This window comes from Falco naumanni, chromosome 4, assembly GCF_017639655.2.
Source record: "Falco naumanni isolate bFalNau1 chromosome 4, bFalNau1.pat, whole genome shotgun sequence".
In the NCBI taxonomy this organism is placed as follows: domain Eukaryota; kingdom Metazoa; phylum Chordata; class Aves; order Falconiformes; family Falconidae; genus Falco; species Falco naumanni.
The window spans coordinates 19,654,201-19,681,455 of NC_054057.1; the positions used below are offsets into that span (position 1 = coordinate 19,654,201).

The 27,255-nt window shown below is 42.8% G+C and overlaps 1 protein-coding gene across 1 annotated transcript in view; it reads right to left on the reverse strand.

The window, feature by feature from the left end:
• Positions 1-17,463, reverse strand: part of NPSR1 (neuropeptide S receptor 1) — a 59,552-nt gene extending 42,089 nt beyond the window's left edge. The window contains exons 1-2 of the mRNA XM_040593765.1: positions 17,317-17,463; positions 4,264-4,396 (exon numbers count right to left, since the gene is read on the reverse strand). Of these exons, the coding sequence (XP_040449699.1) occupies positions 4,264-4,396; positions 17,317-17,463 (280 nt within the window). The remainder of the gene's footprint in view (positions 1-4,263; positions 4,397-17,316) is intronic.
• Positions 17,464-27,255: the final 9,792 nt, after the last annotated feature.

A 27,255-nucleotide genomic window follows, 5' to 3' on the forward strand; every position in this document is an offset into this window, starting at 1 on the left:
ACAGGGCTAATGGTCATGACATTTCCAGCTCCAACTTCTTAGATGTTAATGTTGGAGGAAAAAAACCTCAATAAGCTATGAACTTTTGGTCATTAAATAGAACTTAAATACGTTCCTCTGTGAGTAGTAGTTAAAGCTGGATGAGGAATGATGAGAAGCAAAATACTTTTCAGCTGAGTTTTTTAATGTATTTGCTTGATTGATTTTAGAATTGATCAAATAACAACCATTTTTATTGAATGGACTGTTTGGCCAATAAATGACATTCATTGTCCAATGCCACTCAAATAATTGTGTTTTATACATGCTCATATCCGCTGCTTTTACATTTTGATAGCAGAATTAAGAAGGCCTTAATTTGGTAGAGCTTGGTGATCTCAATGGATATAAATGTGTCGACAAACCATCTTTTGTGAAAACAGCCATATTTCACTGGAAAATTTCCAGCATGATACAATGCCTGTGGACACACCCATCTGTCAGACCTCACTCTTTGATGTTGAACCGCCCGGTGAATTTAGTCAGAGGCAAATATCTTAAAGACACAAAGACTCTGAAGTTATGTGAAATGGCACCAGGTAAGGGGTGATGTGAGAGGTTTCCTGCCAGGAGAGACAGCTATGCCATAAGCGTAACTTGTGCTAAACTCAGAAGAAATCTACTTGGGAGAAAGTGTTTAGAAATACCCTCCTCACAGGGTAATCTTCAGAGCTTACACTTTCTGAGAAAATAAATTGCCTTGGAGATAGAAATCTGTAGGAAACCTAGCTTTAGTTTCAGTCTTCACAGATGAGCTTGGTTCTAAGAAAAACATTTTTCTGAAAAAGGAATATGGCCGAAAGCAAACTGAACACAAGGCAAATACGGCACTATTCCTCCTTGTTAAATTAGCTGATGCTCAGTGATTAATACTATTGTTCAACTCAGCTGTTAACTCTTAGCAGATTTCCTAGTGCTTAATTCCCAGATAATTTCAAAGAGATTTATGCATGAGCTGGGAGTTAAGCACAGACTTAAACGTGGTACTGACACAGGCATTGTATAGACATATATTTAACACAAAATATTCTGAATCACAGCTTCAGCAATATCTTTAAGGACACTGAAGTTGAAGGGATTGCTCGCATTCCTACGGATCCCTGCAGCCTTGAGCACCGCATTGAATTATGGTGTAGTAAGGGATCAGCATGAGTCTTATCTCTGAATTTGCCGAGTGGGATGAAACACTGAATTCTGGCGGTGCTGAAAGAAGCCTCAATCAGTTAGTTACTTCTCTTCTGCATCTGGCTTGGCAACCAGTCAAGGAGAACAACAGTGCTCATTTCCTATTCATGTATTATGCACAATTTGCTTTGAATACCTTGTTTATTCTAACACGAAGGCTATATTTTAATTTCGTTTTGGTGCTACATTACTGGGAAGATGTGAGAATTGAGGACACTACTCAACTATTCAGCCACAGATCAATAGACAAAAAGTTTTTAAATGGCTTTGAAATGCCTGCATTGATAAAGCTATATCCATTATTCTTCTCCCTGCTACTGGGGCAGAAATAATAAATATTTCAAGAATCTCAAAATAGATGGAAGTAGTAATATTGACTAAGCAGAAACTGTTTGCCAGGAGATTAGGCTTTAGTTGGTAGGATTTAAATATGCCTGGCATGTCAAAGCAATGTGACAAGCCAGTGTTTTCATAATGTTCTCCGTCTACCTCATAACTTGTTGTGAAAGGATGATGACTGTTGCCAGCTTGCTTTGTTCTTATTAATATTTCTGAAGATAAGAAAGTGAAATGGCTCCATTTCAGGAATTAAGTCATTTTTTTGTGCCAAAATACTGACAGAAACTCTTGGTGCAGGAAGATAAATTAGAGTTCTGACTCCTGCATCACAAAAAAGAAGTCAACATTGCTTGAAAGGAGCCTCGCTGTTCAAGCTGGTGTTACTTCTTTTAACATTGCAGATGTGAATGTCAAGCGAGTTTTCTGTGTGAATTTCTGAAATATGAAATGGAACAGGCTGTTGAACTCAGGCACTTTGAAGCTCTGAATTTAAAACGCAGGGATAATTTTAGGGAAGGGGAGGTCAGAAGAATCCCCAAGTGGAACACGTGGACAATATTGCAACGTCAGCTGTATAGCACTATTCGCTGCCCACGTGTAGTGGGATATTTGCCTTGTTGTCTTTGCCACTGATTATTTTCCAGCTCCCTCAAAACTGAACTTGCAATGCTTTACCCTCCCTTCATGCAGATGGTATTTGAACCCCTAGTGAATAACTCTCTATCCACTTCCACTCAAATCCAAAAAGCCAGCTCTTCCTCTGATTCCAAAATGGCAAAATTCCCACCTGGGGCCTTACCCAATGTAGCAACAGGAGTAGCCTCCTCCTAGTACAGCTCATGTGGACCAGCCTTCTCCTGGGCTATCCTGGTCCAGACATTTCTGTCTGTTTCTTATTCCTTTGACCTGGACACCCACGTCATTATGGCCGTTCTTTCTCTGCTGCAGTAAATACATTTGTTTTCTTACTAGGACAAGACCCTTTGCTGTTTAGCTGAGCTTTCCCTCTTAGGACCTCTCTTCTGGCACCATGCTGCTGTATGGACCATCTGTGCCTTTGCTTTGGCAGTGAACCCAGTCCTTATGCCTTCTGTACTAGGGACACACAGGGTCATTTTCCATCCTTCTCTCTTCCAAAGCCCTTCTCGTGATTGTTGCCCTTGGTACTCTACTTGCTGATGATGGTAGGTAAAAAAATGGATGGTGTCCATCTGGCACTTCAGTTGTGAAGACCTTTTCTGCTCTTTGCCTGTACTACTGCGCGGTTGCCTACCTTTTATCATCTTCTGTATATTCATCTGGGATTGGGAGCTCCCTGAGCAGAGACTGGCTATATTGAAACTCCTGTGAACACTGTAATGCTTGATCTGTGACTGATGCTTCCAGACTGTGCTGTGAGGCTGCATCAACAACCTGACGGAAAATACCGCTGGCACACGAAGGAAGTGACTTCAGGACCAAGATAAGAAGTGAAATGGTTTATTATGGATGACTCTCAGGTAAATAGGAAAACTAGCCATCAGCACTTCAGAAAAGGACTCTGCAAACTTTCACGTCCTTACCTTGCAATAATCCTTACATCACCCATAGTTACAGGACTGTCCCTTTGCATGGCTTTGCACACCTTGGTCTAACTGTTTCAGCTGACAGTGGTTCTTCCAATGGCACAAGCTCTGGGTCAGACACAGTTGAGACTGTGAGCCAGAATTCACTTACTTGCGAAGTGTGCATGTTGAAAATTGGGGAGTGTAGTCCTTCACTTTTCCAGTTTAAAAAAAGATACAACAGACACCAAAGGAGGATGCAATATTGCTGGAATATCACATAGCTCTTTAGTGGAAAACTGCTGAAATTCCTAACATATCTTACAAAAAAAAAAAAAAAAAAAAGCAACAGAAAGCATACAAATATATCCTATATATACAAGCAATACAACACAGCTGCCTTGTAAGCAAGGATTAATAGCAGGACACTGTTATAGAAATAGCACATATATTCCCCATGGAAATATAACCCCCCCAGAAATTTAGTCCATTCAAGGCCACAGAGAAACAGTGTGCTGTTTATGCTTTTGTTTCCTAGTTGCTGAGATTGATATTTTACAAACCAGGTTTCTGTACATTTTCCATTTTGTTTAAAAACTACAAAGTTCTTGGATCAGCTTCCTTTTTTCCATTAAAAAAAATTAGCTAAATGCATTCCTCCCACATTTTTATATTTCTCTTACTTGGTTAAACCAGACAACACGAGGTTATTTTCACTCTTCAATGCAAGAGCGTAATTGATGGAGCAATACCATTACAAAGTACTTCAGAAAGAGTTTTAGCAGAAAAACACAAGAGATTCATCTTAAACTAGTGTAATTTAAAGAGTTCTGAGACAACAGCTGGGTACATAACTTCTAGGAAATGTGGATGCAAATTCAGACCGGAAGATAAGATCCGGTGAATTCAATGAGTTGCAGCTGCTGCATCTGACACAGACACTAACTACTACATCTAGCAACTACATCTAGCAATCTACAACATCAGAGGTAGACTGAGCCCTAAGATAAGCAGTCATCCATCTGCCTTATGGCAAGCTGCGGCTGGACATTAGGTGTCAATTGAATTCTCCACCACAAAACTTGCATTTGCTGACTTGCCATTTTAATAGTGGTTCCTGTGCGGTTCAGATGCCCTTTCCCCTCCCGTACGCTACCTGTGATTGCCAACTGCGTAACGAAGAAGGTCATTCGGGATTTCCGCTTCCTCCTCCAGGTAGAGAAGAGCACAATGGTGTTTCCAGCAATTGTGACAATAAAGAGAATCCAAAGAGTCACCAGCTGCTCTGTCTGCATTGGAGAAAAGGAAAAAAAGTGTATCGGTATGTGGGTGGGTAGTGACTTGGGTTAAGCCAGTCAGTTATCCTAGGACAAATGAGATGAGAATGGAAAAAAGGAGTGAAATGTGAGTTTTGCCAATTGATTTCAGTCATTTAGTCTAGAAGGTATTCTTGCTCTTTCAGAAAATACTTAACATGCATCACTGCTGTTGATGTTCATTCCAGTTTGATTTGCAGTGGCTGTGTATTACTTCTATCTTCACAAAACCTCTAGCAGCGTCTGTGTTTGGCACTTAACACTAAAATGAGAGGCAGCCCTCAGTTTTCCCGCGTTGCTCCAGCAAGCTGTGAAATAACCAGCTGCCTTACTTCATAAGGAATATTGATAGATGGACTCCTTTGAAGAAATGGGGGAAATAAATACTTCCCTTCTTCCCAGCTGTAGCCAGTCTGGGTCATCCACAAACCCTACAAAATACAGACATCCGCTCCATGATCTAGATGCGCACCAAGGTTGCAAAGAAAGCATGACCCCACTGTAAGGAAAAGTAAAATTGTGTAGCGAGCGATACGTGATGACAAAACGTCCCCTAGTGGTGGTGTGTACAAAGAAAAGCAAGCAAAGAAAAAAGCTACTCACGTTCTCAAAGTACCAGGATCCTCTGGCTGCAAGAACAAGGATGCACATATCCCCGTTCGCTTGTTTCGGCGAGAGCACGCCCCACCTTCTCCCTCCCTTTGGCCTACCAAACCCCGTCTGGTCCTCTAGGTGCAGGACGGTCACTTTGCAGCAGCCACTCTGTAGGTTTCCCCTCGCCATGTGAGACTGTGGTTTGTGTTTTCTCCAGAGCAGCCAGCCAGCTCTGAGCCCGAGAAGCACCAAGACTGGTGAGCATAGGGTCGGCTTGGAGAAACTTCTGCATTTCTGCAAAATTCTCACTTGTAAAAACCTTTCCTGTGTAAAGCTGTTTGCGGTGGCATGGGGGAAGGTGGTCCTGCCGCTCTTCTGCAAAGTCAAGTAGAAGAGGGGACTTTTTGCAGTAACAGGTTTGAAGGGCATAGAGCAGGGATGCTCAGGAGAAAAAAAACCCTAATGTATCCAGCTGCAATAATATACACATTATTATCATATTCAAAGAGAGAAAAAAATACATGTAATGGCTCAGCAGAACTGGTAAATAGGAAGGTAAACCCAGTTTCCATAGGGACCCCTCTCCCAGAGCCTGCTGCTCCCAAGCAGGTCCCTGCCTTCGATGTTTCAGGAGGAGACGGTCTGTATGACTGAAATACAGCAGCCCCTTCAGCCCCTGCTCTGCCTTCTTGTGGCTTTCCAATGCTCCAGATGCACTGGTCTCCTGGATTCACATCCTAGCAACTGGGATGGGTTTCGGGTTATGTCAGTGCAGTCATTTGGGATCTTCCAGTTCCTGGCACCAACCCCATAATGTGGGAGATGGGTAAGGGCTGCAGCTGAAGAGGGATCCCAGCAGAAGTGACCCCAAAGGCACTGCCCTGAGCAAGCAGGGGGAAGGGGGCTGCCAGTGAGACCCGCACCTGCCTGACTGGGCTGATGACGGAGCAGAAGGAGAGGAGGGCATGTCTTAAAAGCATTTGGCAGCTGCTAACCCATGGCTTTGTCATGGATGAGCAGAAACCAGGGCTCCTGCTGCCTGCAAAGAGAAAACAGCTCAGCTGTGAGCGTGGGAAGGGAAGGTGAAATGGTGGGAAAGGAGCAGCGGCAAGGAGCTTCTCGCTCTGCCACGAGCTCTAGTGCCTCCTCAGCTCTTAGCCCCCTCATGGCCAGCAAGCATGGTCCCTCCTCTACTGACACTTGTGAGAACCAGCCTCAGCTTTGCTCCAGGTAGGTAGCCACGCTACCCTGTGGGCTATGCGGTCACGCAGGCAAGGCAAAACCCCATGTATGAGCCACCTGAGGCTGCGCTCTCTGCCTGAACCCAGAGCTCAGCTTAAGCATACAATGACGGCTGTGTTTAGATGGTTTCACTTTTCCCAGCATGATCACTTTTGCCAGCATCATGTATAATCTGGGTCATCTCACCTAACTTTAAAGCTCTGAAGAGAGACAAGTACTCTAAATTGTCATAGTGCAGTCCAGATAATAGCAGTGTCTCAGAGATGAGTCACCATTCATCTCACCTACTTCAGGATGGCCTGTATCCACTGATTATAGTGACCTAGATGAGACAACTTGTGTGGGCTGGATGCTTAGCTTTTAGACAAAACAACCTCCACCTTTTCTGAGTGTTTGCAAATCTCTTGAATTTCTTGGAAACAAATTCCCTTCAAAATGTGTGGCAGAGACATAGTGGAACTATTTTTATGGGGATGCTTTGCTTTGAACAGGAATTGGAAGGAAGTGACCTTTTGGAAGGTAATTAAAATTAAAAAAGGTAAGATTTCATATCACTTTTGTCCTTGAAATCAGTGGGTTCTCCACAGGGTTTGATTTGTCTTCCATTTCAGAAAGGATCTTTCACATGTGAAGAAAGCTGAGGGGCAAGATTTGTTCCCATTTTCTCTGGTACAAAATCAGGAGAGCATTTTCTTGAAAGAAATTCTGTATTCCTATATTGTACTGATATGGGTATGAACAGAAAAAGGATGTGACATGCAAACCTTCTTACAATTCCTGCAGAAAAGTAGCTATGGAGCCACAGAGACTGTTAGAGGGGTGTTTCCCCACCATAGGGGTGCATCACATACAGTCAGTTTAAATCCCCTCCTGCCAAGTTAAAAAGTGGTGCTTAACAGTTAAGCAATTTTAGGCTCAGCCTCTATGGAAATATATAATTAAACCAGCTAAAAAGGTAACCTAAAAGGTGCAAAAGCTGAATATAGGAGAGGTGAGTTTGAAAGGCCATAGACAAAGGAATAAAGCTAAAGTTTCTATTAATCTATTTGTGGCAGCTGCCATTCAGAGAGAGAGAAGAGAAAAGTATCTTATTCTTGGGGATTAAGGAGCTATAATAATAGAGAACTTAAATCACTGCAGCCTCTCTGAGTCTGTTAGCTTGCAGAATGAAAACTTCTGTGGTTATTAATGGGATGCCTACCGTGATAAAGGCCTTCATAGTTGCTAGGTTTAGAATTCAAAATTATCTTGATGAATCGGAAACAGGCATTGGAAAAAAAAAACCCAAGATGCTGTCCAACAAAGCAGAAGTGAGCACTTCACAGTGCAGTGGGCATAATGACATCAGGTTGGGCAAGCCTTCAAACCATGCCCCCCCACATGCAGCACAGAACGTGCCCCCCAAGTGGAACGGGATTTAATAACATCACCCTATCACGAGAGCGATAACCACCGTCACGGGATTAACACTAGTCTCGTGTGCCCCTGCTCTAACCCTTCCACTGTACCCAGCAGCTGTACCGTACCCACTCCTGGGCGCCTTGCCTCATGAGGCACAAAGCAATGAGTTGATAGCAGTCTAGAAGATATAGCCAGGCAATAAGACTTCATGAATTAAGTTGCTTAATCTAGTAAAAAGCAAACTGCAGGAAAATATGAACATAGCCTTGAAGTCACAAAAAGGCTGATGTAAAAAAGGAAAGGTATAGTCTCTTCTTCAGATCCCCTGGAGACTGGCTGAAAATCAGTGAACGAAAACTACAGAATTCAGGCTGATCGCTTTAAAAACTTGACTTAAAAATACACCATATATATAGATAGATTGATTGAGTCAGTGAAACCTCCATCTGTGAAGGTCTTAAAAATAGTTTTTAGATTAGAGACGTAGCTGATTGATCCCTGAACTTCACTCCAGCTGCATTTTCTATAATTTTGTTTTATTCATCACCTTAAGGTTGTTTAGACATAGAGGTTTAGACATAGAGGTTCATGCCTTCTTTGTTCATCAAGCAAAAATCCTTTTTCTAACAATCCTCAGCAAGGTGATTTAGAAAAAAAACATTGTTTAATAACATGTTGCACAGACATCAGAGGTATTTTGGATAAAAAGACAGATAAGAACATCTCCTAAATACCTGTGTAGGAGCTTTTGGCAAGGGCTGCTTTTGCAATGGGCATTGCTAACTGCATTGCATGAGAATGCTGCGAGGGAGACTAGTGTCATACACCAGCTCTTCTAGACTAGAAAAACTAAAAATGCTGGCAAATTAATTAAGGTCATAAACCAAAACAAAGTCAAGAGGATTTCATTGGTTTGACTATAACCATTGGGTGCACTACTATTCCACAAGACTGCTGGGTTTGGAGCATGGAAGTGCTTGACATCTGGAGCGCATATTCATGCTTTGTTAATTTTCTTAAACATTAAAACCAGCTTTAGTCAATGAAGCAAGCCTCTTCATGGGTGAAATTTAAGCCAGAAAACCTGTCTGAAGATTGTGTGCATTTTCTTCTGCTTGTAGAAGAGGTTTATTTTGTTTCTCTGACAAAATTTCTGAATCCATAGGCTGTGGTAAGTCTATCAAGACAGACAAAGATCATCCTTGTGAGCAGCTTTTATCAAGACCTCAGGAGAGGTTCAGCATCAATGGACAAAGCACGTTTGTACTTGAACAAGAACTTTTGTTCTAGCTGCTGAGGCTGGTGGGGAAACAGCTGGGAAAAAATAGGTTGCCAGGTAAGTAATGAGCAAATAAACAGCAAAAGAGAGGGAGAGGTACTCTGTTCCTGATGTGTCTCTTGGCCTCTTAATGTGAGGAGGGGAGGCCTATAGAGAATTCGTGTCCTTACTGACGTGGTGCCTTCCTGCTCCACGTCTTTGGTCACCTGGGTGAAGAAGGGGCACTGATCCCTCATATCACAGGTCAGGAGCTGCTTAAGTCTCTGAACAACTTCCTCTTGCTGGTTGATTAAATTCTGGAAATATGCAAATGTTCTTCCTGCTTGCCTTTCGTATATTTTAAAAATTATGTTTCTAGAATAGCCTACTGCAGCAATTGAGATCATAAGAGAGATGTAATCATAGAGCAAGCCAAACAATTCTGTAAGGATGTTCTTAACACATAAGAAGAACACATAAATCTCCTTGCTAAATTGGGGAACTGTCATGCTCATGGTCAGATTCACCACTAGCAGATTGCATTGCACTTTCCTAAGGGAGGGGAAAAAAAAAATATTTTCTTATCCTCTGAAGTAATCACTTTAATTGCAAGCCATGCAAGAAAATGGAGGACCTTAGATTTACATTTTTTTTACCTTCTTGTGGAAGATCTGGAGTCTTGAACTTTCACTACCGAAAATGTTCAGGATAGATTTGCTATTTTAACAGCCCACATTTAGACTGGAACAAAAGAAAAAATACCACCCCGCCCCCACCCAAAAAATACCCCAACAACAAAATCAGGAAGCTTAGCTTTCCTGAGGCAGCCAGGTGCCATGCAGGTTGACTGATTTCAGTCAGGGATTTATAGTTCGTTTACTTCTATCACAAATTGCACTTTGGACTGCAATACTAGAAGAAATCAAAGACAGTCATTGGCACAATTTAATTAAGGACTCTTAAAAGTACTGGCACAACCTCTGACATAATTCATAAATTTTTTTAAAATAAATTAAAACCCCAAAAATAAATAACCCCCCCTCTGTCTCATACTGCGAGACTCCTCCACAGCAGAAACCCTAGAGGAGACTTGTGGGGTCTAACTGGTGCCTACAGTTATCTAACAGGAGGGTGCAGAGAAGAGTGAGCCAGATTCTTCTTGGATGTGCACATTGAAAGGTCTGGAGGCCACAAGTAAGAGTTGTAACAGGGGAAATTTGGATTAGGCATTAAGAAAGGTGTTTATCCTGAGGGTGGTCAAACACTGGGATGGGAGCCTGAGAGGCTGCGGGATCTCCATCCCTTGAGATGCTCAAAACTTGAGTGGACGCTGCCCTGAGCAATCTGGCATAGTTTGAATTTGCTTTCGAGCGGGTGGTACAGGTGACCTCCAGAAGTCCTTCCCTATCTGAATTATTATGCACACACAAGTATGTGTAAGACCTAAAAGGTGCTTTTACAGATGAGTGCCTTGCACAAGCTGTATATTATTTACTGTATCATAAAAACGTGAACAACTCATCTTTGTGGGAATCTTATGTAAATTAAAGTTCACTCTGCCAGTAAAGAGTACGGGTGTAAAGGCTACTGGCATGGAAACGACATAAACATATTAGTCTTAGGAAAAAGGACTTTAAAAGCGTAAAATGGCATTTGTCTTATGCTTATAAGCATGGAGGCCTAAGATGAAGAATTCCTGCCAGGGTGTGACTAGCTTAAACCATGAGAAGTAAAAGTGTGATGCCATTGAAGGGATCATGACTATTGTTACTTCTATCAGCTACACAATAAAGGTTCTTTAATACATAAAAAAGAACAAACTTGGTTAAAGTGAAAACTGGAAACAACCATATTTCTTCTTGTATTGAAACTTTCAACACAAGTTGGGTTGTTGGGAAACAAACCCACGACCACACCTAACAGAAATCTGCTTGAAGATAAGCTGTAGGTGCATTACACATACGTTAGCAGTTCTGACTGTCAAAAGGGAATAAAGAGGCACCAAATATCTTACAGAAAGAGGGACAGCGGATGGGATACTTAGGCTAGAAGTCAGCTTCATACAGTAAATGTTAGTCACTTGCATGTGAAAGTTCAGATGATGAATTCAAGTCAGCTCCTAGTGCTCAAGAAAAGCTGCAAAAATGGCTGGATCACCCTTGATTCATTTGCTGGTAGCCCTGGTCTCAGTAAGCAAGAAACACACTAACATCTAGGAAGATCAATGAAATCTTACTCCCTAGCTGTCACAAGGAGCAACAATTGTGCTGGCCATCCCTGTAATACAAGTGCGTTTTCAAAGAACGTTCTCCATCTAGCAAGGCAAAACTGTAAAGATATTTCTATACAGCATCCACACAAGTTGCTCCTGAAAATTTTGGGAAAGCAATTTGATTGACACTAAAAAGCTCTGGGAAAACTCATGTGAATATAAGAAAGACTGAGAAAAGAGAAAGTTCAAAGCTATGTTTTATGTTTTGTCTTTGAAAGTGCTTCCACTAGGATTGAATTTAACAGGAACACACTTGGGCAGGCAACAAGCCCTCTAGGAGTTGATTTCTGCTTTTTTAATTAGCGTGGTCTGGGAAGGAGCCTGATTCAAACTGCATAAATACTGGTTCAGTCCCAGGTTTGCCTCTGGGACTGCTGCTTTTTTCTTTCAATGGCACTGGTCATGCCTGAGAGTTTTCATGCCTCCAGCACAGCAGCTGCCTTACTGAGATGCTTTCTCACAGGCTGTGTGTGTTATCCGCCCAGCACAAGGCTCCAGGTCATTCTGGAGATCCTGGGATGCATTGCCACATGAAGCCTTCGCAACATGTCAGAGATGCTGGCAACCGTTGCTTCCCCACGGGTCCTTGTGGTTGGAAGAAGGGCACAGCTGGAAGGGACCCAAGCTGATGCTTTCTATTCTGCTGAACCTGAGAAGCAGTTTTACATGAACTTGTGTCTATATGGTATTGCATTCATAGTCTGTGTAGCTAATGTGTTATATAGAGGAAAAAAAAAAATATTCTCTCCTCTTTAGACTTAGGGAAACAGACAAGCTGAGAAAGCCTACTCACTAAATCAGGACACTTCCTCATGGAAAGGGGTAATTGTGTTATTAAGGTTACTTTTTGAAATCTAGCAAAACTGTATCTATCTTCTTTGTGAATCCCCAGTTTTTTAAAAAATGTATTTCTTAGCTCTAACTTCACCATCACGGATGAGTCAGGGTCCTTTCAGCGCACAACATTTAATGCATGTGAATTACTGTGATCTTTCCAAGCTCAAATAACAGACAAACACCCCCCCCCCCCCCCCCCCCCCCCCCCCCCCCCCCATCCTGCCCTAAAATCCTCCGTAGGTGTGACTGGTATAGAAGGGAATATTTGCATTTAATAATAAATGGTAACAATTCAATCTCACTAGCAGATAGTTCACATTTACCACGCTGCTGTGTTTGGCACAAGATGAATAATTAATGAGGACAGTACTGTTCAGTTATTGCAGGATGTTTTTTGCCCACTGCACCCTAGGAAACTTCCACAGAATTAGACAAACAGATATCCCTGATTTTAGTGTCATCGGGAAAGATACTTTTTTCATGGTGTACCTATTTATTTTTTCCTAGAACATTTTCAACATGAAGAGATAACATTAGGTTATGGCATCTCCACAATTGTATGATGTTAATAGCTCTATTTAAAACTGTGAAATGCTGTTCTTAATCACAAAAAGGGATAAAATTATTAAGTATGCCTAATCTGTTCAATGAAAACATCCTAAAAAACTGGAGAGATTAATACTTTCTAGGCATATTTATTTAGGAGAGGCAGACAGATGCAAATCCTGTGGCTGTGTGGACCACGGAGTCAAAGTATGAAGGCTGCTAGTATAAAACCATCCAAATCACTTGGCTCAGAGCTACCCACCGTCGGGCTGTCATACAGCCAGATCACTTCTGTGTTGCATTTCAGCTACTAGATGAAGCCAGCCTGGCCAACAGCACTGCAGCAGCAGTATCACAAGGAGAACAGCTATTACATTCCCAGTGTGGCAATAGTCATTATGGCATATTGCAGAGATCGCGTTCAGGAGTTCCTGACGCCTTGTTTGTGTAGACTTAATTCTCCTCCTCCCCCTCAACCAAAAGATTGTAAAGTTATTTATAAATTATTTGATATGCCTATTTTTCTAAAATGTATGATTATGTTTGCAGAGATTACTCCAGAAATTTGACAGCATGAATTATTATTTTTCTATTATGTATTCAATGATGGGATGCTCCGTGAGGTTTGCTGGAAAATCAGAATGAGCAATAGCATTGGCAAATGCTTTCCAGGAGAAAAAGAGACTCCTGCATTTGGATTAAATGACAGGGACAACAGATCCTGACATAAACAGGCTCTGCGGACACCTGGAGCTAAATCCTTGTTACTTGATAGTCCTACAAAACAAGTCTATGCAAACCTCTCCACATATCTGTCTCCTCACCACTTTGCTCGAGATGGTAGCCCCTGACCTCTGTAAAGAGCATTAGGCTCCATGGATAAGCAGCACATGCTCTTAGATTTGTGTTTACACTGGCATGGCTACACAGTCCTGTTTAATATCTGAGCTACATGGCTTACAACATGCGGTACAGTGAATGCCTCAGTGTTTGGGAGAGGACAGCCACAGGCAGAACGTCAAACAGTCCTCCCTGAAACAAATTAGGAACTTAGATTACATGTGTAAAACCATTTGTGGTGGATTCGATATGCATGTTGTTTCTCCCGAGAGCTCTAACACTTCAGCATCCCAGCTCAAGGGGCCAGGAGAGGGATGTCAACATGTGGACCAGTGGCTGGGATTCCCACCTGGCAGGGGAGACACTGGGGTTCCCAAACAACCTTGGGTGTAAATGACAAAACCTTTGCATCCTGCTGCACAGGTAAGGGCTCAGCTCTACACATCAGAAAACAAACTAAGAAAATGTACTGGATGATGAAAGACAGGCCACTCTCCTGGGAAACAGAAGATGCTGGTGGTGGGAACACAGTCCCACCAAGAAAGCAGCAGTGGCTGGGACTTTTCTCCTTTTGAGCACTACATCCTTTCTTCTATTGCATAAAAGTAGGGCATCCTGTTTCTCAGAAGACCTCTTAACAAAGAGGTGAGCCCTCTCTGAGGATGAGCACATGCTCCTACCATTGGGGAAGCTTTGGGGCTGTTGGGGCCCTGGCAAGGGGAGGTGCTTCCTCCAGCCATGACCAAACCTTCCACCCCTGTGGACAATTAGGGCAAACCTATTCTGAGATTCCTACTTGTCTCCATGCATCTTGTCAAATTTCTAGAGTTAAGGAGGTTCTAAAGTGGAGCAAGGTTGCAGGTGTTCAGATGGTCCCTGTTCTTTTCAGGTAACTGTACTGGGCAGAGGGCAGCTAACACTTGCTTAAAGCCCTTTCACACCTAGATTAAATGCATATGGGGGAGATTGTAAAGGGATGGAATGAACTCTCCCTTGGCCTGGGAGATCAGAGCTGTAATTAATACAATTTGCACATCTGTTCTGAATTTGGTGCTGACACAGCCAATAGGACTTCTTGTGGTTTCAGACAGTAACCTACCTGGATGCCTCATGTAAAGGCACCCGGGAAGAAACACAGGCTGGGTTTTCGGGGACAATTTGCCATAACACAGCAGAAAGACCTGAATGCAGGTGGGAATGAGCCAAGGCTTTTGCTGTGGGAAGCACCAGCTCATCCTGCACGCTGAGCGGTGTGTGGGTGCCCCCAGCACTCCATGCCGAGAGCCAGCCTAGTTAGCCTGCGTGGCCATGGTCCCAGAGAGGCTTCACGGGCAAAGCCCTGGTGAGCAGCTGGCCAGGGAGTGGTGGTAATGACTACCAGAAGCGAAATGCGCATTCCTTCAAGTGGATGAAATGCTCCATTTCCCAGCCAAAAATAGAAAAGAAGAAACCTAATTGAACTGGCAAAATGCTTTCTAATCTGAAGCTGTGCAGGATTTAGTTGTTAAACTCTGAAGAGGACTAGACAGAAGCTCAAATGCTTCTGAATGGAGAGCAGGGAAGCACTCACAGCTCAGCCGGTAACAGGACTTTTTGGCACCGAACTGCTCTAAAGCGCATTATTTCACTTTTGTCACATTGCCACCGCAGTGTAACACAGACACCACCTTAGGTAGGCACCGGTTGTCTTTTTGAAGCATGGGAGGAAAAGAAACCAGCACATGCTCCCATAGTTCAAGCAGCATCCCTCCACAGCTGTCATTGGGTAGAATTGTTAAAAGTTCATTAACAGCAACTGCTCCAGATACTGGGTGAGCGTCACTCCCTTGCCTCTGTTTATCAGCTTAGATCACGTTTTCTTATGACTGCTTTGGTAAGATAGATTAAACCTGCATTTCCCAAGCAGAAATAGCTTGTATGCCCTGCCTGCATCCTGGCACAGGCTCTGGGGTCAACCTGTGTGGTGGCCATTCATCCAGCCTGCCTCTACTGTCAGCCATGGGCTACAACATGTTTGAAAACTCCAATAAAAAGCCAAACTCCCATTTGTCATTACATTTTGATACTGACCTCTGATTTCTATTCCATTCGGCCTATTCCAAGCTGAAACTTTTATTGCTTTAGCTGCGTAATGGCACCCTTGTGAAGAGGAAGGAGATGCTGTTTGTCTTGCTGGAAGGAAGGGGCGAGGAGATGGCCACAACATGGGCAGCTCTGGTGGAGGACTGCCAACAGAGTCAGCAGGTAGCAGTGGCACCTTCCACACATGAGCTTTTACAGGGAGGGAAGCTGAAACTGCTAGCATGGAGCCCTGACTTCCCTGCACCATAGTCATCAGAGCAGGTGCTTTATCCTTTTCTGCAGCAGCACCAGCTGTCACTTGTCTCCAGAGTCAAAATATTTCCACGCCTATCAACAGCTAGTAATTGATGTGAAATCAGTGAACCTCCTTGCAAAGTTCATGCTATATATGCCAGAGCTAGACATCCAACAGAGAAGCGCAAGTCTAATAAGAAACTCTCAGCTAACAGAATCAAGTTTCCTTTAGCAATGGATAAGCATGCATGACTATCCATGGCTTCTTAATTACTGTAATTTACTCAGTCTCTCCTATTAAGGAGCATTTTTCTGCCTGAGGACTTTCTAATCATGGAATTAACTGTCACTTTTACCATTATAAAATATTGCTCCCATGACATTGTTCAGATTTATAGCCCTAACTGTTGAAAGAACAAAGAGGATAAAGAGAAAGTTGTTAAAAATATTTTGCTTGTCGCTTCTGCTTTTTTTTCAAGAGCATTTTAGGAGTCTAACATGAAGAGAAGAAAAAAAAAGAATTTTCATCCTTGAAATTCTAGATAAGAAAAAAAAAAAGAATCAGCAGCATGTTAAAAGAGACCCTCATTAATGAACTGTAGAACTGCAGATCAACTTTATTCTTAACAGGGGTGGAAACCTGTTGTAATTCCACTGGCATTGTGTCACAGCACTAACAACCTCACAGAAAACAAAATTGCCTCTGATCATATCCCCTTTTACCTAACATATTGTGAAATGATGTAAGCGCCTAGCCTACATCTTTCCAGTTGAAAGTGATCTCTTTGGTTCTGCTCCAGAAGGAACGGCAGGGTACTCCTTCTCAGACTTTTTAATAACTTGAACTTAACCTGGACAGTGTGCCACAACAATAAAGTGACACATGGCATGCAGCATGGCAATGACAACAGGCACAGAAATCTGAAGGAAAGATGATTTTCAGTACCTCTTTCATCTTTTTCCTACACTCATATTGCAAGGGCGATGTTTGTTTTTGGAGATGAATAAATACACTTCCCATGTCATTCAACAGCATTCACTACTGAATGATTCATCTGGTACATTAACAGCAGCCTTCATGAGACACTACATCCCCCGCTCAAGTTAAAAACAAACAAACCAGCTAATTAGAACCTGACCCTTATGATTAAAACCAAAAATCAACCAAAACTGACAAAAACCCCTCTCACTCCTGTACAGTGTTTGTTGCAGCAGGAAAATGGAAAAGAAATCCTTTATGTCAAGGTGATGGCTGTAAGAAATTATATAGAAGATGTGTTAAACTAATGTAAGCTTGTGATTAAAGCTGCATGTATAATTACAACACCTCTACAGATCAACAGTACCATCCCCTCTTGGAAGAGGATACAATTGGCAAAGACCTGTAAGTCTGAACTCCAGTTCCTGCAACTATTTTGTTTTTCAGTAAATGCCTTACACGTGCTGTCCGCTGTCTTTGCAGGGAAAAAACCCCACCAATATCTGGGCAAGAAGTTCAATAATCCTAGTTATCTTCCTGCAGAGGTGCTGAAAATGTACCAAAGCTGCAAGCACGAGAGAAAAGTAATGCTCGACTTAAAAGAATACCTTAAAAGAGTAGTAAAAGGATCCCCACTCCTCTTCTGCCACCACTTCGGTGGAAGTCACCGTTTCAGTGCAGGTGACAAGGGTAAGATCCAGCCAGCCGGCGCTTCCCTGGGAGCTGCTGCTGGCTTCTGTGGAGCCGACCTCCATCACTGGATTTTGTTCGAGTTGTCTAGGTGCTTGTTTTTCTAAGAGTTAATGCAGTCAGGCTTCTCCCGTAAAAGCGCAGCAACAAAACCAGCTTCTCACTGCTCCACCACTGGCTACCAGAGGCATCGGGCTTTAGTGCAGCTGAGTGATAGGAGGAGGGAAAAAAAAAAAAAAAAAAAAAAAAAAAAAAAGAAAAAAAGAAGCCAAGCTGGCATCATCCCTTTGAGCTTTCCTTCGGTACAACTCTGACGACAGCCATCCACATGCTCTTTCCAGCAGCAAGGGCAGCAGCCAGTAAGAAAGACAGTGCACATGGACACAGCCATGTGCCTTGTGGACTCTGGGTTGTCTTGCATCCCAAGTTGTCAGCTCTGGAGTCAGGCACACCTGTAAAAGTGTGGACCTCCTCCCTGCATTAAGCTCAGGAACCTGGCTATTCCACCCAGTAGCTTTGCCTGCTTACCCTAGCTCAGCCCACTTTGATTTCAGTTACCTTTGGAATTGTGGTGTATCTATACACAAGCACCAACATGCTCTCCTGTATTAGCAAAACCCTATTAAGTTGTTAGGCTTAAGTTATCGCAGTTTCCCTGTCAGTGTCTATCTGCCCTCTGAAGTTGCCTTTACCAAGAAGAAAAATAAATCATAAAAGGCCTTCGCCCTTACCTTTGCAGAGAGCTCAAACATGCTTCATACCCAGTACGGGGAGCGCTTCAATCACCGTATGGACAACCTGTCTGGTACGGCTCCTAGAGACTGCTAGCTACTTGGAGGCTCAAGGATACTTCAGAACAAAATGATCAGTTATATTTCTCCTCTTTAATTTTCTAGGCACCAATCTCACCCACCCTCTGTTCATTCGGATGCTTTTCCCCACCTCTAGTGTTTACCCCATGTTTACACCAAGTTGGCAGATGACAGTGCGCGCAGCTTCCCTGAACCGAGCGCAACATCATGTGTAAATTCAGAACTTGTTCAGCTTTGTGGAGATGCTGTGCCTCGATACCAATGCAATCCTAAGCTGAACGTCATGCACTCGGTTTCCCGTTACCTGCTCACAGCAGAATCCAGTCCTGTGCTTACATGTGTGCAAGCACAGGTAGAAATGGGGGAGCTCAGGAGGCATTAAGCAACTCGCTCTGGCCAGCACAGCACAACCTCTCCCCAGCTCCCGCAGCAGTGGTCTCCACAACACGCTCACAGCATCCGTGCTCATGGTCCAGGTGGGGCTGTGCCCACCCCTGCCTATGCCAGCAGCAAGACAGAGGTGGCTGCAGGACCCCCCCAGCTCCCAGGGCCAGTAATAGCAGGGGATGGGGACACAAGCAGTGAAATTCAGGTCTAGGTTTGGACTCTGAACCCTCCCAAGTTGGGACATGTCTGGATCTGGGGCTTTGGATCAGGCTGTTCTAGGGACTGGAGAAACCTCTGAGTGTCTGAGCAATATTCAAACCTGTCCTGGAGCTGTTGGAGTCATTCAGAGGAGGGTATCAGCCCAGGGTCATTCAGATAATCAGTACCAGTCACGATGAGAAAGGATCAGCACTGATCCATACATACCAGTGATCAATATTTAACAGCAGTGAATGACGCATGGGTTGGAATGTGATTAGATAAAAATAAGTGTGCCAGAACCACTCTGTTTTGCTGAAAACCATTGGGAAAATGCTCCTTGATATAATATCCAAAAGAGAGGAGGAAAACTTTTTAAAGTTTTTTTCTGACTGATCATAAAGGTTGATTCTGAACCTCTGCTATGAAGTATTCAGGTAGCATCCAAGCTTCTTGAAAGCATCCTACCAGTTTTTTTTGCTCATCCCTTGCTTTCTTATATTTACAAAATTCTCTTAGAGTTAGAATTTATTACACTGAATGTTGCTGGGGTTTTTGTTGTTTTTGTTTTGGTGCTCTCATTCCTACAGAGCTGTTATGCTCGAGCATATTACAGGCATTAAGAGGCTTTTCAGTTGTTACATCGCATGCCAGATCGTGCACAGCTCTCAGAGCTAACCAAGAGTGACTTCTCTTGTGGCTTTGCCAGCTACTTGCTCTAAGTAGTGCTTATGGTGCTATAAAAGGTCTCATTGCGCCCTGCTCCAGCACTTACCAGTCTACACAGGTAATTCAGGTCTTCCATTACTATGAGCTTTTCTGTCTTTGAGTATTTCTCAGTCACTGTCACTGCCCTGGTTTGTTGATGGCTGGTTTTACTAAAATGGTTTCTTTCCATCCAAGTCACTGAATTTAAAGCCATGGGCTGTGTACGGTACTGTATTGAAAATTAACCTAATTCTCTTTGGTTTTAAACTTCTGAAAAATCATGCCAGCTCTCTAACATTTGGGGGTTGTTCCCCGCTTCCCCCCCGCTTCCCCTCCTCCCCCCCCCCCCCCCCCCCCCCCCGAGATTAAGCAAACTGTTTGAATACCTCTGAAATGAATAGCAAAAGAAAAGAGTTTTGATGATTGAATCTCAAAAGCCTATAAAAGGCAAGATCAAATTCTAGCAATTCCTCTGTGGAAGAGGAATAGCTGATTGATTCCTACAACTGACTTTGTTTTTTTTGTCAGCCAGCATACTGAAAAGTCTCTGAGAACCTTCAGTCACTGAAGAGATGAAGACAGTTTTACAGAGGGACAAATAGAGTCTTCCCTCTGCTTTAATACAAAATGCTTTCAAATTATTATTCAAAGACAATTTTTTTCCTAATGTATAATAAAATGTGATGCTGCTTTCTTAATCTTTTTGAACGGCTTTTTTTTTTGTTTGTTTGTTTTTTAAGACACACTTTGGTATTGCACCACAGCCTAAGCATGCTTCCTAAGTAGGAAAGATTAAGCAATTTTGAAAATAATCTTTAAGCAAGAAGAATGGATTATTTAAAGGAAGAATAGAGAGGACTTGTTTCAAAGGCCACTTCATTGGCCATTCCCTTTTTCTTGATTTCAAAAGCTACTCAAATTCAGTTTTCTGAAACAAAGCTTTGATGCAAAGGCCCAGAAAACCTGACAGCATAAATGGCTCCAGTGGAAGCAGAAGAGGATACTCTGTGGCTGCAGTGTGTAACAAAACTGATACCTGCCATGTGCAACACATGGGGGGAGATCTGCCACGTGTATCTTGTATCTCCCCAAAACAGCAAGATTTTCCTGACTGGCAAGAAGAGGAAACCTTGTAAACTGCAGAAAGTGGAACCAGTAGATTGGTGTGAGGAGGTAGATGAAGGGGAGGTACCTCTGGGAAAAAAAAAGAAGTCAAAACTTTTTTAACAACTGGGTACAAAACAGTGATTTTGATTATTTAAGCCAGAAATTCCTCATGCAGAGACTGGTCTTTCCTGCACGGCAGTGGTGAAACACAATAGATGGAGATGAGTCAATTTGTACATCACAGTGCGGTCCCTCCATGGCAGGCAGAGGTGCTGTCGCAGCCACGGTGGACATTGCTCTCCAAAACCCAGCACCAGTAGGAGAAGGGATGATGCAGGAATATCTATCTCCTCCTATGCTAGGCATTTCCCTGTTTTGTCTTCCCTGATAGAAACTGTTGTGTGGCAGTACTTCTTGTGCATGATGCTGATAATTTGCCAAAAGTCAGACAAACTAAATGCTTGTTTAAAAGATTTAGGCATATCTGAAATGGACAGAAAAAGATCTGTTCAAGTCTGTATTATTTTTTTTTTTACAGATAATTTATAGCAGATTTCTCTTTGCTGCATTTAGGCAGTATTGGGAGTATTTTGTAATTTGAGTAAATTGAAAAAATACATGGATTTTTTGCTGTTTGGAGTTTCCTGCACCCTGGAGCAGTTGGACATAATCATATTAAATACAAAGAAGAAATAATGCTATCAGACTGCATGAATAAAGAGAACAAGATTTTTTTGCTTCTAAAAGAACAGCAAGTTAATTGCTTTTCTGAAAAAAAAAAAAAAAAAAAAAAAAAAAAAAAAAAAAAAAAAAAGTTTACCCAATTCTGTATATAGGGGCTTTGGAAGAGGAAGGTCAGTCTGCTCTTCCCAAAGCACAGCCCTTCTGCCCAGGAGCTGAACATCGGGAGTGGTGCAGAGGGGCTCGGCTGCTGACTCTGGCAGCATAGGACCACCGGAGAGCTGCATTCTCGCATCCTACTGCACAGGAGAGGAGCAACAATTATTAGTGACACAATTCCTGTTGTCTGACATAAACTTACAAGCTGCTTAGCATGCACATTGTTTCCCTTTGGTGCTTTGCCTCTGGAGGGGCACAGATCTGCTCAGCACAGGTAGGCAATACCCAAAAAGGCTGAAGCGCTGCCCTCAGAGCCAGGACTGACTGAGGCTGCAAGTGGTCCCAGAGCCTGGGCTGTGGCTGGGAAAGGACGCGTGGGTTTCTGGATTCCTGGAGGTCACTGCTGCATGCGAAGCAGAGGGCTCCGTATGTGCCCCATTAACTAGGACATAACTATTCCCCCACCACATCTGCACTCACATTTTTACATTTTTTTTAGCCCCTCCAGGTGGAGACAACATCAAGTCTCTAAATCTTCAAAGACCCGAAACAGCAATGATCTCTTATGAGCTAAATATAATAAACATAATAACTATAATAAATAGTAACCTACAGTTACAAGGCTTTCTTGACAGAAATCCCTAACACCCATTCTCCTCCACCTTTCTGAATGAAGCGGCTGTAACTCAGGATTGGAAGATTCAGGGGACACAGAAAGATTTCAGAAGCCGTTTTCAACCTCATTCCCGAGCAATTTATTTTGGGATCTGTATCCTAAAGCAGGACCCAGAGGTGCCGACTGGGAGCCTGGCAGCAGCACGCTGATGCTGCCAATCTCAGCAGTTCTTTGCAAATGTGTAAATCTCAGCTACACACTGCAGACACCCAGGTGGAGACTCTCCCAGCTGCACCACACAGGCCACCTCGGGCCACGGGGCTGACAGCCCACTGTGTTCACCGGTTCCCCAAATTTCTGAGTTCTGGAGTTAGAGCCTGGCAGCTGGAGCTGAAGAGCCTTTCCCTTTTATGGAGAAATTTGTGTTTGATTTTCATCCAGAATCTGAACAAACTCAATTTTGAAATATTAAAAGCATCACAGAATGAGATGACTGATTTCTGCTGGGCTCCAGCCTGATCTCTGACCTGTCAGTGGTCTATCCAGCTTTGAATCAGATCCCCAAACTGGAAGCAAGTGCATTCTTCCTCATAAATTAGTTTTTGGGTCAGACTTTTTGCAAAAATCTAGATTTTACCCATAGTAAAGCACTAGAGTCATATAAATCACAGACCATTTTTATAATAATGATGACAAAATATGAGCACGTTGTTTCTCTCCATTGATAACTTCAACAAATTTAAAAAGGAGGAGATCTTCTCACATCTTCATTACTGTCTTCATTTCTGTTTGTAGTCTTAATTCAGATAGGTTCATTTTACAGAAAGTATATACAGCCATTTATCTGTTTCTGCTAAGGAACGACTGGAGAAGAATAAGCAATCCTTAAGGAATTATCTTTGAAAAGAAGCAAGCAGATGAAGAAAACACGTAGAGAAATGCCATTAAATATGAATATTGTGTCAGTGGAACTGTCAGACACCCTGAAATTTCAAATATCTTTTCTCTGTTCCCCTTGATATAACCATCAAGAAAATCATCTATTTCGCAAGGGCCTGATTCTCCAATGATTCTGTCTGTTGCAGCGCAGGATTGCTTCCTCTCCAGTGACTGGAATTGCAAAGTAGCTTTAGCGAAAAAAGAGCCAAGCCCCATGAACTGAAACAGACACCTGATAAATGTGCATTCCTATAAAATACCAAGGCAGTCAACATAGTCACTTGGCGTCTTTCTACTCAGAAGGAGCTGAGCAGGTAGCCAACGTGTATGGCAGCCACCCGGTCCTGGCAAGTAGTTCTGCGTAGGAACGCCTAGAATAAATTCACAACTCGCATCGTCACCAGATTCCTCTTTCAAAATCCCCCAGTTGCCAAGGCACCATCTGCCCTTCCAAAGCGCTGCAGCTGGAAAGGGAAAACAGCTCAGAAATACAGCCGTGCTGCCAAACGGGAAAGGTGGCTTCAGGTGAGCCCTGGCTGGCTCCCAGCAGGCGCCCAGCCCGCCTGCCCCACCGCACCACCCGGCAGGACGTGTGCTCATTAACCGGGCAACTGCTGAGAAGAAAACACCAGCCAGATGGATGTCCTGTCGTCCTTCTCTCTCCAGTTCAGGTCCCAGCTAACTATGATGAGCACTACTGCACTTTGAGATGGGGGCAACAAGGCTGCGCAGACACAGGTGCTGGTTCCCATCGTGGTTACAACTGGACCAGCAGCTCATGCGTGCAGCTAGACAGTCTTCTGAGCAACAAACCAGAGCCTTGGCAGGGCCAGAGCTCTGCTTTACACTGTACAGGAAGACCACTGCAGGAAAACTGCGTTCAAGGTTTTCCACAAGCTAACTTCTTGCAGTTTTAAACAGCTACCACCAACACATACTGCCTTTAACACAGATAAATAGGAATTGTTTTCAATGCACTTTTCATGTTGCTGCTTAAAAGCATTTTTCTTCCCTTTGTCCATGTTTAATTGAACTAAAATCAATTTAGCAGGCAGTTGGATTAGATGGTCACAGCAGGTCCCTTCCAACTAAAAATATTCTATTCTGTTCTAACCAACTCTTAGTTCATCTTAGACTACAGTGTATGGATAGCTTATCATATCTGCTTTAGGAGAGAATCACTTCTCCCCTCCCACTCCTTACCCCCTGTCTGCTACCTCTGGTGGTTGTGCACAAGAAGTCATTTCCATTACTTCCATTCAAGCCTGCATGGATGTGGGAGTTGCTCCCCCACTAGTGTGCAGAGGATGCCTAGAGCTGATAAACCTCTCTCTTTCTCTGAATAATCCAATGGCTAAGGCACAGGCTTGGAGTTCAGGGAAGATACCAAGTTGCTTGCTCCTCTGCACATCCCACTCTGACCTTGGTCAAGCGATCTCCATTGCCATAGGGAAGAGCTTTGTAAAGTGAAGGTGTGACACAAACTCACACCCTTTTGGCAGTCAGTCCTCATCCACCTGGACACTGCTGTCTGCATAGTTATCCGCAGACTCAGCCACAGAGCACTTGGAATATCCATCTGAGTATTCAACTATAATTTTTGCCAGACCCTCTATAAACAGGGACCTAATCCTCTGTTAGAAGAAGGGTGCACCCTTGCAGCACCATGGTCCTTGAGTGCCAAATCTGAACTGATGAAATCAGCAGTGAGTTATAGTGGTGCTGAGCCTCCTTTGCAAAGCAGGGGTAAGTAAACCCATGCAATAAGCGAGCTGTTCATTCCATAGCAAACTGAACTTTTGCTATGAATTTATGCTGGGCAGAAGATTTTAAAAAATACAGTTCTACATAAAATTTAATATTGACATTCAAAACATAGCAAAAAAACCTCCCAAACATTAGAACATGTTTTAAGACTATATTGCCAGCATTAGTCTCTCATCAAATGGTTCTACAGATGCTACAGAGAGAGGAGGGTGACCTAGAGAAATTAGTCTAACCCATCAACACTAAAAGCTTGGGAAAAGACCAGTACACACCATGATGTAGGTTGAAAAAATGAAGGAACTCTGTGCCCACAAGGAGGTAGGGGAATAAAAGAAAGTGTGGGAAGAAAGAATTTAAAATGCCTCCATCCCAGTTCTCCTTTCCATGGAAGAAGTTGTATCTGAAGTAATGAATACACTCTGTCTTTCGGCGATGAGCAGCAGAGTGGAAGTACAGATTTACAATGGAGGTGGAAAGCCATTAGATGAATTGCAGGACTTTTTATTGCCAATTACAATTTCATGGCAGGGTTATTATTTATTAAATATAGAAGCAGCCAGTTGAATTCTAACTGCTCTCAGGCTTAATTCCACTTATAAAAAGGCTAAAGAAATTACACAGAGCTAGAGAAAAAATCCTCTGCAGTAGCAGGCATGCTTCTGAGTGTCTGCACATGGGCAACACTCAAGAGAAATAAAAAAAGCTACTGTATGGAAGGGGAACAAGTTACACCCAACTTCCCTTTAGTAAAGCCTAAGGTAGAGTAAAATAAACGTACTGCACTGCTTCCACTAATAGGCACCCGAAGAACAGTTTGAACAGTGGAACTTCCTCAACTATTGAAGTTCAGTTTTTTAGGATCTCCAGAAGAAGATACACTTCACACACTGCTGTCCCCTCCAAAAGCAGTGGGCAGACAGAAGAAAACCCCAAAACAATGTTAGCAGGTAAAATGTGTCCCAGATCAGGTAAGGGGAGGGTCAGAAGATAATACTGTCTGTAACACTCAATTGCACCCCAGGTCACCTCCCTAAAGGAGGAAGATGCATATTTTCTGGCAGCAAGAGGGATGAGTTATTCAAATCCCAGCAGCTTTGTGCCAGCACTTTCGATTCACTGGATTGCAGAGCAGGGGAAAGGGTGAGGGACCAGAGGGAAGTGAAGAAATACTCACCAAAGAAACTGCCTCAGCTTAATCAGAGAGCTCATGTAGATAAAGTCTTCATTCCTTTCTTCATGCTGATATATGTCAGTGCGTATTGCCATGAGCAGTGTGTATAATAATGTATAGCAACATGCATCGGTCAGAACAGCAATCCAGGTCTGGTACACTATACAACTTTTTTGTGTGTGTGTGTTAGATAAATAATACAGAAAAATAGTATTCTGCAAACCAGCTCTTCCTAGAATAGAATATAGATGTAAATTACTCAGTCTGGTGTGATTCGAAATTTCATTTCCTAAATACCATAGTCCTTTGCTAATATATTTTTCAGGCATACTTCTTTGGTGAGTATCTGGAATTCTTCAGAATATCAAAGGCAGTACATTAATATTCCTGATCACATTCTGAAATGTATTTTCATTAACAAATGTGGAAATGGACTGCTGTCATTTCCATTTCTGTGCAAAATAACCCCATTTGATTACTGTTCTGATTCAATGAGGAAAGAGGAGTAAAACGAGAATGCTCCACACACTGATGTGGAAGCAGAAAGGACAGTTCAAAGAAACAGCACTGTCTAAAGAAAACCACAAAATTTAGCAACTGACATAAGGTTTTGGATACACTTGATGTAAGTATTCACATCCCCTAGCAAGCAAACACACAGCAAATTGTAACTCGACAAATCAACTTAGCCCTGTATTTTTATGTCTGCACATTTTAAGAGATTTCTGTGGCTCTTGGGCCACCGACATCTCATTAAGATGGGAGCAATGAGTTGCATACCTTATGCCAATGATTATTTGCTCACCATTATAAATGTGAGTACTACCCTACAAATGCTCAGAGAAATGTGAAATAGTTGTTTCCAGCATGGGTATAATTACCCAACTGATCACATTGCACATAGGAAGCCTTTGGGAGCAAGCCGCTCTATTTGCAGTAACTAATGGACAGTTAGTGCCAGATCTTCATCGAAATAAATGGGCTCAAGTCTCTCCAACTCACGGGTTGTACCCAAGCACGTGAACTGATGATCTGGCTTGCTGACTCCGCTTGGGACTAGGTTATCAATTTCTTCATGTTAGTGATTATATGCTTATATGTACAAGCACAGCTGATTTTCTGTTTATATAGACGAAGCAACATCTCCATTAGTTAGGCAAGAATTTCCAGTCCTTGCCCAAACACACCTCTGAAGCAGGTCATATTGTTCTTGTAATGATGCTACACAGGATAAAATAACAAGTATCATCTAAGAAACAAAAGTGCAAAAAGTTTCCAGTGCATAACAGTGGTGTGGGCAGAATACATAAAA